Raw genomic sequence first — 13,817 nt, 5'->3', positions numbered from 1 at the left:
TGAAAACTAAATGCTTGTTTTAAGCTAGCATTAAACACCCTTCAATGGGTGGGATTCAAAGACATAGGGATGATGAGCACAAATGATATAGGCTAAAAATTGATTTATTTTTTATTCAAATATTCAGCTCAGCTTTTGAATTGGGAAATGAAGAACTGCTTAGTTTGTTCACTTAACACAAGTGACACATCTCAAGGTCCTATGGAAAAAGAAAATACCAGTAAAGTGGAAATGAGATTTACAATTATCATGGAACACATGAAGGACATGGAGGAGAGAATCGAAAGCATTTCAAACTCAAAAGCCGACCTTATAGACACGGAACGCTTCCAGAATTTCAGCATGGCAACTGACCAAAGACTTAATGATATTCTTCTGCAGTTAAATTCCTTGATTTCGTCAGTCCAGGAACATGGGAATTCACTGGATGCAATCTCCAAGTCCTTGCAGAGTCTGAATATGACACTGCTTGATGTTCAACTCCATACAGAAACACTGAATGTCAGAGTCCGTGAATCTACAGCAAAGCAACAGGAGGTAAGCCTTCAGAATGCAGTGGCATGGCTGTGTTCTGGAACTAAATTCCATGGATATGTATATATATTTGTGTTCCTAAAAATAACCTGGTTTCTTTTGGTCTTTATAATACCAGCTGTATGCATGTTTTCAGACCGACAATTTAGCATCGGACAACCAATTAGTGTACTCTTCCCTTGGGAAGACTATCTTTCCTGCTCCTAGATTTCCTCAGTTACTATAGTTCTTTCTATAGAACTATACAGGCTTTGAACCCTGGTATGCTTTTCTTTGTCTAGTTTAGCTCATTCACTGTTGCCATCCATATTCAGCCCATATTTGAGCAGTAATGTTAGTAAGACTCTATGTGCATAGCTTTTGATATTTCTCAGAGACATAACCTCAAAGCAAACACCTTGATAATTGCTCTTGTGATCTTTATTCCCTTTCTTCCTCAATGTTCCCTAATCTTTAGGCACAGGAGTGTTTTGTAGATATATCCTTTGGAACTGTACTCCTCAACCTTGCATTTGGATTTATTGTAGATTCTATTGCAAAAAAAAAAAAATCCTTGATAGCAGGTGAAGACTATTTACATCTGTGGGTATAAGGACATTATAAATCAAATAAGGACTTAATAGATTATTGTTAGTGATTATGCTAGTTTAGAGGTTAGTGATTGTAGATTTTCCTCCAATAATGGTGATTTTCATAGCTAAAAGTTATTAGCTAGGTTTTTCCATACCATGCATGATCTTTTAAAATCTGAAGTGAGGCCTGGAGAGATGGATCAGTGAATCAACACTGATGGACAAATATGAGGACTGGAGGTTGTATGACTTTCCAGAATTCACATAAGTTTAGATAAAATGGTTTACATCTGTTATCCCAAGTCAGTTCCGGGTGTGATAGAAAATGGAGACATGAGAGTCTCCAGAAACTCACAAATTGTCTGTCTGTGAGAGATCATATATCAAATAAGATGGAAGACAATTATTCTCCCCATGTGCAATGAGGCAGATATATACCACCACAGATGAATATATAAACACATACATATATCATATTCACATACACACATCATACACACATAAAACATAAAAACATCCTCCTAAATGCATGCAAATTGTAGAACAAAAATAAACTCCTAATTTTATTCTACCTAATGAAAATCTATTAAGTTTTTGACTAAGCATAGACTAACAAAAGAGGAAGTTTTGCATATTTTTAACTTGTAAGTCTAGTTATTCTGAAGGTTTGAACTTTTATTTGTTACCACCCTTTAATGTTATCACAAGACACTGATATCATCATTGGCAACTTCATCTTAAAGAGTTCATATATTCTACTTCACTTTCATGTAATATAAAAAAAATTTGAATTGCCATAGTTCCAACATTTTTCATAAAGTATCTAAGCATATAACATATGATTGGGCTATCAAGTATTCATGTGAAGGATTTAGGTGGTTAAAAATGGTACTTAAAGAAGCACCTATGGGGGTGAAGGGTATAAATAAAAGAATAGAATGGAATAGAATAGAATAGAATAGAATAGAATAGAATAGAATAGAATAGAATAGAATAGAATAGAATAGAATATAGTGGAGAATAGAATATAGTGGAGTGGAATGGAAGGGAATGAAACAGAACAGAACAGAACAGAACAGAACAGAACAGAACAGAACAGAACAGAATAGAAATACAAAGATATCAGCTGCAAGTATAGACTTTAAGTTTAAGTGAATGAAGGAGAAAGAAGACTCTTATTTTGTGTGGAAGCAGAGTCAGAGGTCCCTGGAAGTAGAATGAGGAGTGAAGAATAAAATGAAGGAACACCCCTCACTTGATTGGGTAATGTGCTAGTTCCAGCAGAAATGACAGAATGCCACACAGGTAAAGCATTGTAGCCAGTAGACATTAAGACTATGTTTGAAGACCTGAGGAGTGGTTTTGGGTTTGTTTGTATAGACTATACTTTTAATTTGGGGTAATTACAAAAGAAGGTACATGTACACAACAGATTCCAAAGCTGTATTGTATGTGCTTTAAAGATAACTGTTCGCCAAAATTTAGAAATGAAGTCAATGTTGGTATGTGAGTGAATATGCACTGCATTGCCCAGAAAAGCAAATGAGGTTTTGACTGACATCACTGGAATTCTTTTATTTGCCTTTAAATTTTCTTCTTGCAATCTTTATCCACTAAGAAAATAAGCAAATTTAATTCAAGGCCAAATTGGTAAACTCTTTCTAAGAAGCAGGGGCATCTTGCACATCATCATACTTCTGGTCAAGGATACACCAAATATGAATTTGAAAAAGAGACAGTCTTCACTTTTGTTCACCTATTTTCTATATGAATGGTGAATTGTAGTACATATCAGAAATCTCAGCACTAAGAAAGTTGGGGAAGAGAATCAGGAGTTGATGATTTATCCTTAGCTAATTAACAGACTTAAGGCCAAGAGGCCTGTGATGCTCTACGTCAAAGAAATACGAAAAAGAAAAAAAAAGGAAAGAAGCTGTATACACTCTATGTATGTTTGTGTATGCATTTACCTATGTATAGTGTATTTATTATTGATAGAGAATAAGAAGGAATCAAAATCAGAGGCAATAATGTTTGAGAGTAAAATATGAAAATTCAAGTTGGACATTTTACTGAATCTGAAACTCTTCCAATCATTATCACTAAGAATGACATTAAACTTCAGTTGTTACCATAAAACAATTTCACACACTAAGGATATTTTACCACAAATACACAGTAAAGAAATGTCAATTTAGATAAATTAAAACCCCTATGATGAGATGTTATTTTTAATTTTTGGAATTTGACATTTGTGTATTTGGAAATAGAAGCATTCTTAGATGTATTGCCAACTAACTGATTCTGCTTGCTTTCACTAGGAATCTTAATGAACATTTTGCAGCCAAAGAACTGGAATTTTGATGACCCATTTATTTCAGGACAGTTGAACACACTGTGTACCCCGAGGTTGTGTTGTTTACGGAAACAAAACAAAATAAAACAAAGACAAAAAAAACAATACAAACAAACACAAAATGGTTTTTATTGTGTTGTATGCTCAGCCCTTAGCATACATCTTTAATCCCAAATGATGAAAGTAAAGTTATTTGTAGAAGGAATGGTTCAGTCGTGGTTGAAAGTGATATCCAATTGAGGGACAGAAATGTGATGAATCAGAAAAATGATTTGTCAGAATAGGATATGCCCAACTCTGAGAAGTGAGAGGAAAAGGAAGCTACTTAAGAGAGCATTGCAGAGAGGGGGGCTGTGGGTCGTGGGAATAGAAAGATGCAGTTTTACCAGGACAGTTGTACAGAGACAGGTTTCAGAGAGTATAAGCTAGACACAAGTGAAGACAGAGTGAGCCAGAGAATAAGAAGGAACCTGTAGACTAGAGCATATTTCCATAGTTAGTATAAGGCCAAGCAGAGCAATTCAGGAGATTCCAAGAGAGAGAAGCCAGACTGAGTCAATCAGCTTGGAGAGGCATTTGAGTCAGAACAGCTGTGTTGAATCAACCAGCCAGAAATCAAAAAGAACTAAGAAGGGGCAAGTTTATTTGGCAGCAGGTCTCAGAGGCCAAAACCATTTTCTAGGCCTACATTAGATTTTATGGAGGGTAGAAGTGTCCAGGACTAGGCCTAGTTTACCAGACAGAGGCAGTAAATCTCAGGGATGACAATTATATCAGGTGAATAAAAGTTAACATTTATACTCAGTTTCTTATTCTCATTCTGTAACGTTCCCCTAAGGCTATATGCTTTCCAAAAATCACAGTTTAAATATCCTAGACATATACATGATTCCTAACTGTGTGTAACAAAAGTTGTGGTGCTGACTTTGTTTTTAGGACATCAGTAAATTGGAGGAACGTGTGTACAAAGTATCAGCAGAAGTCCAGTCTGTGAAAGAAGAACAAGCGCACGTGGAACAGGAAGTAAAACAGGAAGTGAGAGTATTGAACAACATCACCAACGACCTCAGACTGAAGGACTGGGAACACTCACAGACACTGAAAAACATCACCTTCATTCAAGGTAAAATATCTTGTCCCGGAAATGAGATGTGAAAAATGTGTCATTATATGCAGGCATTTGGTATTTGACATTCCGTCATTTAAAGTAAATGGTTTCTGAGGGTGCTGTTACTACAAGTTCACAGAAGTTTAATATGAGGTTAGGCATGATAAGGCCACCAATGCCCTAGAATTTCTTATAGAGTAAAGCAAAGCCAGGCATGATGACTCAGCACTGGCTAGCTGATCCAGAAGGCCACTGCAAGTTTGAGGCTTCCTAGTGAGAGCCTGCCTCAGTAAATGCAAATAAAACAGAGATTACTATATTAGCATGAAAAATCTCTTCTTATCCAACTATACTTTTAATTAGAAATACATCTTAAACTCTTAATAATAATCATAGATACATTACTTTCTTCTTCAGTTCCAAAGAATCTTACTGATTTTTTAAAACAAGCATAAGTCATTTATACCTACATATTAGAATATAGTTATTTTCACTTGATGGATTTTTTTTCTGCAGTTTTAACTTTCTGGTCTGCATTTTTAAAGTTTATGTCTTGTAAAAATGCTTACTTTTAAAAATACAATCTGACAGCTCTTTTTCCCCTGTATCTACTTCTACTACTTAATTTTGTGTTGTTATTTTTTTTTTTTTGCTTTTCCAGCTTGATATATGTCCCTTACTTTCTTGCTCTGTCTTTTATATAGTTGATCTAGATTGTTTTTATTGAATATATCTGTTCAAAATCACCCAAAACTATTAGGAAAATTTACGCCATACTACTCTTGTCTTCATTGCTGTGGAAATGTGTTGTCATGCATGCTAATGCTCGTCAGCATCTTCAAAGATAACTGAGTGGTATAGGGAACTGAAAGTGGTGTGCCTCAGGACACACGCCCTGGCCTCCTTTGTTTGAGGGTCCAGTTCATCTCTACGTTATGAAGTTTTAAAAGCAAGAGTTTAGTTTGTATTATTCATCTTACTTTTTTATTAAAGGAATTCACTTAGACTTGCCCATGGGATAGCCAATTTTACTCCTTTAAAATCTATGTCGCACATCTCTGGATCACGTTCCTTCTGTATAAATAAAGTTATTGGAAGTTCATTTGAACCAAGTCAATGGCACTATCTTGAGTAATTTTGTTTGTTCTTGATTTTTCTGGCTGTCTTATGCCATACAAGTTTTTATGCCACAGTTATTTTGGTTATTTTATGAGGATAATAATTAACGGGGACTTGGCTTCTGAATACCAAACATCTGTGAATGCCCATCTGCCCTATTAAGTGGCCCAGTATTTAGTCTCTATTGTGTGTACTTTGAATGACTGACGAATTAGTTACTATAACTAACAAAAAGGAAATGCTGTGTAATAGTTGATATAGAGTGGTTTTTAGGGAATGAAGACAAGAAAATAACGGGCATGTAGACATATATGTCATTTTTCCACTTTGGTGCTGGCCTTGTACAGACTGGTTGTTACTCTACAGCTGAACTATACTTAACCCCCTTCTGGTTTTCTTTTATATATATATATATGAAAATTGCATAACCCTGAATGTATAGAATTGACAATAAGAGGTCTTGGTGTATTTTGGAGGAATTTTTCCTGTAGAGTTTGATTTTCCTTGTCCTCATTCTTCTCTCTCTCTCTCTCTCTCTCTCTCTCTCTCTCTCTCTCTCTCTCTCTCTCTCTCTCCCTCCCTACCTCCCTCCCTCTTTCTCTTGCTCGCTTTTCCTTACTCCCTCTACCCATCCTTTTCTACTTTCTGAAGATTCAACCCAAATACTTGCTAAGAGTCAACCTAGTTTCTAGTTTAATTCCCTTTAATATAAATTCTTCCCAATTCTCCCTTCTTCCTCTCTAATTATAATGAAAGTAAATTGGACTGACCCATTCTATCTCTGATGTACATTAAGCTCAATTTCATGATTTTAATATTTCCCTCATTAGTAATTATATTAGAAATTAGAAATTAAGTATTATAAAGATCAGATGAAGCCGTATTTAATGTATACTAATTTAAGACAGTTAAGAAGTAGGGTTGTCCAAATCTTAACAACAAAAATAACTTAAAATCAGCACCTATGGACTATATAGTACAATTTGATTTATTCATTGTTAATTCATTTATTCTCTTTTTTATGTATTTATTGGCACTGGAATTGAATCTGAGGACTCATGCATTCTATATGCAATGTTCTACTCAAATTTATACACGTGGTTCTCAATTTGTTTATATTCATATTTATCAAATAAAAATTTATGTATTACAGATATCTTGATATGTAATAAAATGGATGCTTTTAAATTGAAAGAAAATAAGAAATTCCAAATTCAAGTTCATGTGTATCTCTAGAAATGAAGTAGCTGAGTGAATGAGTGACCTGGTAGCTGGTATCTGTGCCTGCTGTCAGGTTGTTGCAGGGGTACTTTCCTTATTACTGATCTTTTCAGTTCATATACAGCACATGTGTTAGCTCTTCTTCCTTTTATTAGCACATTAAAACACATGACAAAGAAAACTCTGGATTAATCAGCCTTTAAAGAGTTGAATACTTTGTGCATTTTAATCTCTATCCTACCCTTTTTTAAAAAATGGATATTTTATTTATTTACATTTCAAATGTTATCCTCTTTCCCAGTTTCCCCTCCAGAGACCCCCTATCCCATCTCCCATTCCCCTGCTTCTATGAAGGTGCTCCCCCACCCACTCATTTCCACCTCCCCACCTTGTCATTCCCCTACACTGGGACATCAAGCCTTCATAGGACTAAGGGCCTCTCCTCCCATTGATGCCAAACAAGCCCGTCCTCTGCTGCTACATAAGTGGCTGGAGCCATGGGTCACTCCATGTGTACTCTTTGGTTGGTTGTTTTGTCAACCCCCGAGGGTTCGGGGGGCAGGCGTCTGGTTGGTTGATATTGGTGTTCTTCCTGTGGGGTTGCAAACCCCTTCAGCTCCTTACACAAAGAACTCAAGAAGTTAGACACCAGAAAACCAAATAACCCTATTTAAAATGGGCTATAGAGATTCAACTTCACATTATTCAGAATGGCTAAGATAAAAAACTCAGGTGAAAGCAGATGCTGGCTAGGATATGAAGAAATTGAAACACACCTTCATTGCTGGTGGGATTGCAAACTGGTACAACCACTCTGGAAATCAGTCTGGAGGTTCTTCAGAAAATTGGAAGATTTTCCAGAGCAATACCTCTCCTGGGCATATACCGAGAAGATGCTCCAACATGTAATAAGGACGCATGCTCCACTATGTCCCTAACAGTCTTATTCATAATAGCCAGAAGCTGGAAAGAACCCAGATATCCTTCAACAGAGGAATCCATAGAGATAATTTACACAGTGGAGTACTAATCAGCTATTAAAAACAATTAATTCATGAAATTCTTAGGCAAATGGATGTAACGAGAAAATATCACCCTGAGTGAGGTAACCCAGTCACAAAAGAACACATATGATATGCACTCACTGATAAATAGATGTTAGCCCGGAAGCTTGGAATACCTAAGATACAATTCACAGACAACAATAAGCTCAAGAAGGAAGAACAAAGCGTGGATGCTTATCTCAGCCTTTTAAAATCAAAAATCAAAATCTTGAGTTTTAACCAAGTCCACCTACATTCTTATGTCTGTTGTGTTTCTAGTCCTTTTGTAAATAGCATGGTTCTTCCAATAGTTTCTTGTTCCAAGTTGTTTTTGACTTGTCCCTTTTTCTCTTAATATGTAAAGACCTTCCACAAATGCTCTTAATTTTTCTTATATAACATTTAAATACGATATGTAAATATCTCTCTTAAAACTCCTAATTTAAGACACCATTTTCCAATGGTCTTACTTGCAACTGGTCTACTTGACTACATGATCTACAGTTTACTCATTCTGCCTAGAAAAAAGAGACAATTTATTCAACACTTAGTTTATAGTTTTAGGATATTTTAATTAAAATTTAATTTCATTATATGTAAATCTCTAAATTTCCAAATAACTGTCTTGATAAATAACAAGCTTACCTATGATTTATAATTATAATCAGTACTTGTTATTTTTTAAAGGGCCTCCTGGACCCCAAGGTGAAAAGGGAGACAGAGGGCTTACTGGACAAACTGGTCCACCTGGTGCTCCAGGAATAAGAGGTAAGGCTATAGTAAACTCTGAATCATATATCATGAAGTTGAATGATGTGTATTGATCTTTGTATTTAGAGGAAAAGAGCTGTTTCATCTATTCAATGCTGTGTGTGTGTGTGTGTGTGTGTTTAAATCCTCTCACATTTTGGGGATTTATAATGTGTTATAGCATCCTAATCACAAAGCAAATTGAATAGTAATCATTAATTCATATAAAAATATTTAATTATCTGTGTTTGGAGTTTTTGGCTACATATTTATATGTACATCATGTGCATATGTCTGGTATCCTCAGAGAGCTGAAGAGATTATCTAATCCCAACGAACTTGAGTTACAGACAATTATAAGTTGCAATATGAGTCTCAGGAATCATGCATGGGTCCTCTAGAAGAAAATCAGTAGCTAAACTACTGAAGTCATCTCTCTAGCCTAAGCACCAAGTATTGATTTTTATAGAATATTTAATGTTTTATCCAGAGTTACAATGTGAGGTTGTGTGTGAGCCTTAGAGGTTTTGGAGAGACTACATAGTGTGTATAGTAGACATAAGGCTGGACGTGAAGAAAAAAATCACATTCATATTAGATTAGTTTATAAGATATAATTTTCAATACATATATAGATACATTAATGAGTTGTAAAAGTTAAAATGTTGTTCTTATATATTTCTTGACTGTACTATACCTCCTTAAACTCACAGAATCATAAAGTAAATAAAGCTGAGATGATGAACGGTTTTTGCCTGGGCTTTCAGCCACTCTCTCTCTTGTATTTTACTTAGAGAAAAATTGTGCCAAATTATTTTCCTCTGAGTATGTTGTTATCTTGAAACCAATGTTTTGCAAAAAGATAATGGAAGGCAGAGAAAAGGAGAGAGATCATGAACTATCTTTACTGAAAAAAAAATGACACCAACAATACCAACAGGGCGACTGTCATGCTATTCAAATGCCATGTTTTGAAAACAAATTCTCTACACACTGTTTTAAAGGAATATAGCCCAAATGGTCTAAGCAAAATTAGAAAGTCTGACTGGCCAAAAATTACCCTAATAGCTTTGATTACATGTTAGTTTTTCTCTTTAGATGAAATAAAATGTTTTTCTTTTGATATTTTGACTAACTAAAGTTACATGAGGAAAAACATCCAAGGATAAAAAGTATGAATATAATGTGATTGGTACATCATGTGTATCTTATCTTAGTGTCTGTTTATCATCTATCATATATATATCATATGTACATAAATATATGATATATGTATATATATTGTGTGTGTATGATTATGTGTGTATGTGTATGGTCATCTTCCTATAAGCCAGTGAGTGTGTGATTTTAACATTAATCACAGATAGATTTTTTTTTTATCCAGCAAGATCATTCTTGTTGAGGGCTGTATAGATCTAAAGAGAAATACATTTATATCTTAAGTAGGGGAAACAGCCCACATTATTGTATCTGCCAAAGATGTAATCTCTAAGATCTGTAAGAAACTATCCCTCAAGTATGAGGCATAATTGGTAAAGCCATATAGTGCAAGCATAGCAATCAGTGAAGCCCATGACTTGTTGTACAAAGCATCATCTTGAAAACATTATGCCAATTCTTTCTGCACTGTGCATGTGGGAGATAGGATTTGAGACTTTCAACTTTTTTTTTTTTTTTAGGTTACATCAGTATCTTTTTTTTTTTATTACGTATTTTATTCAATTACATTTCCAATGCTATCCCAAAAGCCTCCCACACCCTCCCCCCTACTCCCCTACCCACCCATTCCCATTTTTTGGCCCTGGCGTTCCCCTGTACTGGGGCATATAAAGTTTGTGTGTCCAGTGGGCCTCTCTTTCCAATGATGGCCGACTAGGCCATCTTTTGATACATATGCACCTAGAGTCAAGAGCTCTGGGGTACTGGTTAGTTCATAATGTTGTTGCACCTACAGGGTTGCAGATCTCTTTAGCTCCTTGGATACTTTCTCTAGCTCCTCCATTGGGGGCCCTGTGATCCATCCAATAGTTGACTGTGAGCATCCACTTCTGTGTTTGTTAGGCCCCGGCCTAGTCTCACAAGAGACGGCTATATCACAGTCCTTGCACCAAACGCTTGCTAGTGTATGCAATGGTGTCATCGTTTGGAGGCTAATTATGGGATGGATCCCTGGATATGGCAGTCTATTGATGGTCCATCCTTTTGGAGACTTTCAACTTTTGTTACTAGTATAAACAGACACCATGTCAAACTAATACATCTTGTCTACTATCGAATTAATTAAGGTTATCCAGGGAAAGAGACTAATGAATGACTGTTATAAAAATTATTGGGTTGGCTTATTCAATAGGGGCTGATAATTGAACATTGTCTTCATGCTGGAGAAGCAGAGAACTTGGTTACTCCATCCCTAATGCCGACTGCTTCAGCTGGTCTAATCTAGGACTAAAAGCTTGGGCTTTTCTTGCAGAGCAACTGTTAGTCAGTTCATGTTGGGGACTCAAGAAGCTAGGATGCTGGCCACATCAGCAGCAATAACAACCAGAGCAGTAGCCATAACAGCAGGGCAAATACTCACCAGCACGAAGTGGTTACAAAGCACACAGCGCTGTTCATTCCTCCTTGCTATTGTGTGACTGCGCTGTTGCTGGAATTCTAAGAGAGGGTTTTCCCTCAGTTAGTTCATCTTATAGCTGCCCTCACAGGACTCTCTGTCCCCAACACATACAGGGGCTTCTTGATCTAATCAAATTCAAGATGCAACCAAGTTGGCAGTCAAGATAAATGACAACAAGGATTTAGTGGCTTTTGATGACATTGCTCATTTACACAAATAGATACTATATATGCAGTTTGGTCATATGACAGTTAATTAAATTATCCTGGTAGAAAACCCGTTAAGGTAGAGGGTTGCAATTTCATTTGAGGCATGAGAAGAAAAACTATGCAAGCTTCAAAAATGATAGGTTTGATTATTATTAATATCCATTCAGTGTTGTCTATGATTGCTTCAAATGTGATACCCAACTCAGGAGCCAAGGATAGATGGTGATCAATCGTAATGATCCCTCTTTCATAAACCCCATATATACTGCCATTTAACTCATTAAACTCACCTTAACAAACACCTACTCCCACAGCCAGGATAAAAATGTATTAGAAACTTCTGTGATTACTCTAGCGGCCCTAAATAGTTGATACGTCATAATCATTACACATTCTATAGAGTGCACAAGAGATTAAAGTGTGCTTTTTCTTAAGAAATTATAATAATAATAATTCATTTTATAGTACCAGTCCCTTTGAAAGAGTGTTCTATTGCTTTTTACTCTTAAAATATATACTGGATATATATACATATATTTATGTATATGTATATGTATATGAACTTGTAGTTATTGAGACATGTGATTTGCATCTAAACTGTTGTCTTAAAAGGCTCTGATAGTAAAAGTTTGATAGTGTTATTGAGAAGTAAAGGGATCACAAAGAGCACTGACATCATCATTGTATTAGTCAACTGATAGTATCATGGATGAAGACTAGTAGGGGATAACTTACCCTCTGAAATCTCCAGGAAGGCAGACTCTATAACTGCTTCATTATTCTCCATACATTATTGCATGCTACAAATGCCCATTAAATAATTCAAGGACATGGTGTTTAAATAAAAACTCATGCATACTTCTTATTGTGTTGTGTTTTTACTAATATGAACAATAAAAGCTCGAGCTTCAAAAGTTTATCATACTGACTATACTAATATCCAACACTCAAAATTTTCTGGTTGATTATAGTAGCTTTCTGGGTGAAACTGAAAATGTTTGTCTTTAGTTTACTGACAATGAGTGTTTCATTGACTATAACATAGTTAATGCAATATGCTCATGTCATTTTTTTAATATTATCTTTCAATGGAATACATGAACGGTAGGAAACATGCTATACTTCCTTCAGAGATTAATTTAATTTATTGGGTACTTGAATATATTCAAAATAAATTGTTAGACATATTTGTTTTTTCTTTTAACCATGCAGGTATTCCAGGTGTTAAAGGTGATCGGGGACAAATTGGCTTCCCTGGAGGTCGAGGAAACCCAGGAGCACCAGGAAAGCCAGGGAGGTCGGGTAGGTATTGTGATACAAATAATTACTGGATCATTAATAGTGTTTCTAAAATACTTGCATAATAAAAATTTTCATAGTATGAATAACAGTGTTCTTGTTAACTTTATAGTGTAAAATAGTTTGAAATTAATTTTTACCCACCAGAAAAATTCCTATGCATGGAAGGAAAATAGTTCCATATACACATCACATTAAAAAAGACACTCACAGGATCTATACATTTTACATAGTCATAGCTTGCTATGAAGGATGCTATCTACCATACAGTAAGCAGAATACAGAAAAATACCAGGAGAAAGTAGCAGTGTAAATACCCTTTTAAAAGTAAGTGACCAAATTTTGGTATGTCTCAGTTAAAAAAAATAACAAAATACATGGGTTTCTCTCATTAGTGTATAATAATCAACACTCAAATCATTTCAACTTTTATATAGATGATTGTTATTACCACTGATTACATGAATAGATATTAGATAATGTTCTTCATATTGTAGCATTAGTAGAGAATAGCTTATGTTTTCCATTTTCAAATGAAAATAATACCAAGAGAATACAGTCCATATTGTTAAGGTAGTTTTAATCGATATTATTCTTAGATACTTCTAGGTTTATAGGAACATGTTAAAGACAGCATAAAGTTCCCATACACCTCTCATCAAATGCACAACGTATAATACCTTGTCTTGAGGGATCATTTGACACAAATATTAAGCCAAAGTGGCAACATTATTGACAAAATCCATTGAGTACATTAGGGTTCTAGTACACTTTGTGTTCCATATATATCCCTATCAGTGTTACAGAATAGTCTCTCAGTCCTAACAATACCCTGTAATGCACCTAATCACCACACTCTTGCCATTCAACCTCTACCAGCTTATAGTATGTGAATTGATAAATAAACTATGAAGAAGGCAAAAAACAGAATCATAGTGACAAAGAGAAATATATAATCAGGCCACACAATGATACAGAGAAGTCTTAAA

The 13,817-nt window shown here is 35.3% G+C and overlaps 1 protein-coding gene across 4 annotated transcripts in view; it reads left to right on the top strand.

Moving 5' to 3' along the window:
* The window catches only part of Msr1 (macrophage scavenger receptor 1), a 99,519-nt gene that overhangs the window by 18,288 nt on the left and 67,414 nt on the right, over positions 1-13,817 (top strand). For all 4 annotated transcript variants that reach the window (XM_006509311.3, XM_006509312.3, NM_001113326.1 and 1 more), the window contains exons 4-7: positions 128-537; positions 4,399-4,585; positions 8,641-8,721; positions 12,742-12,831. In XM_006509311.3, coding sequence (XP_006509374.1) covers positions 128-537; positions 4,399-4,585; positions 8,641-8,721; positions 12,742-12,831 — 768 coding nt within the window. The remainder of the gene's footprint in view (positions 1-127; positions 538-4,398; positions 4,586-8,640; positions 8,722-12,741; positions 12,832-13,817) is intronic.

Source organism: Mus musculus, chromosome 8, assembly GCF_000001635.26.
Source record: "Mus musculus strain C57BL/6J chromosome 8, GRCm38.p6 C57BL/6J".
NCBI classification, from domain to species: Eukaryota; Metazoa; Chordata; class Mammalia; order Rodentia; family Muridae; genus Mus; species Mus musculus.
Note: the sequence above shows the minus strand (reverse complement) of the source record. Positions and strands in the feature narration are given on the sequence as shown.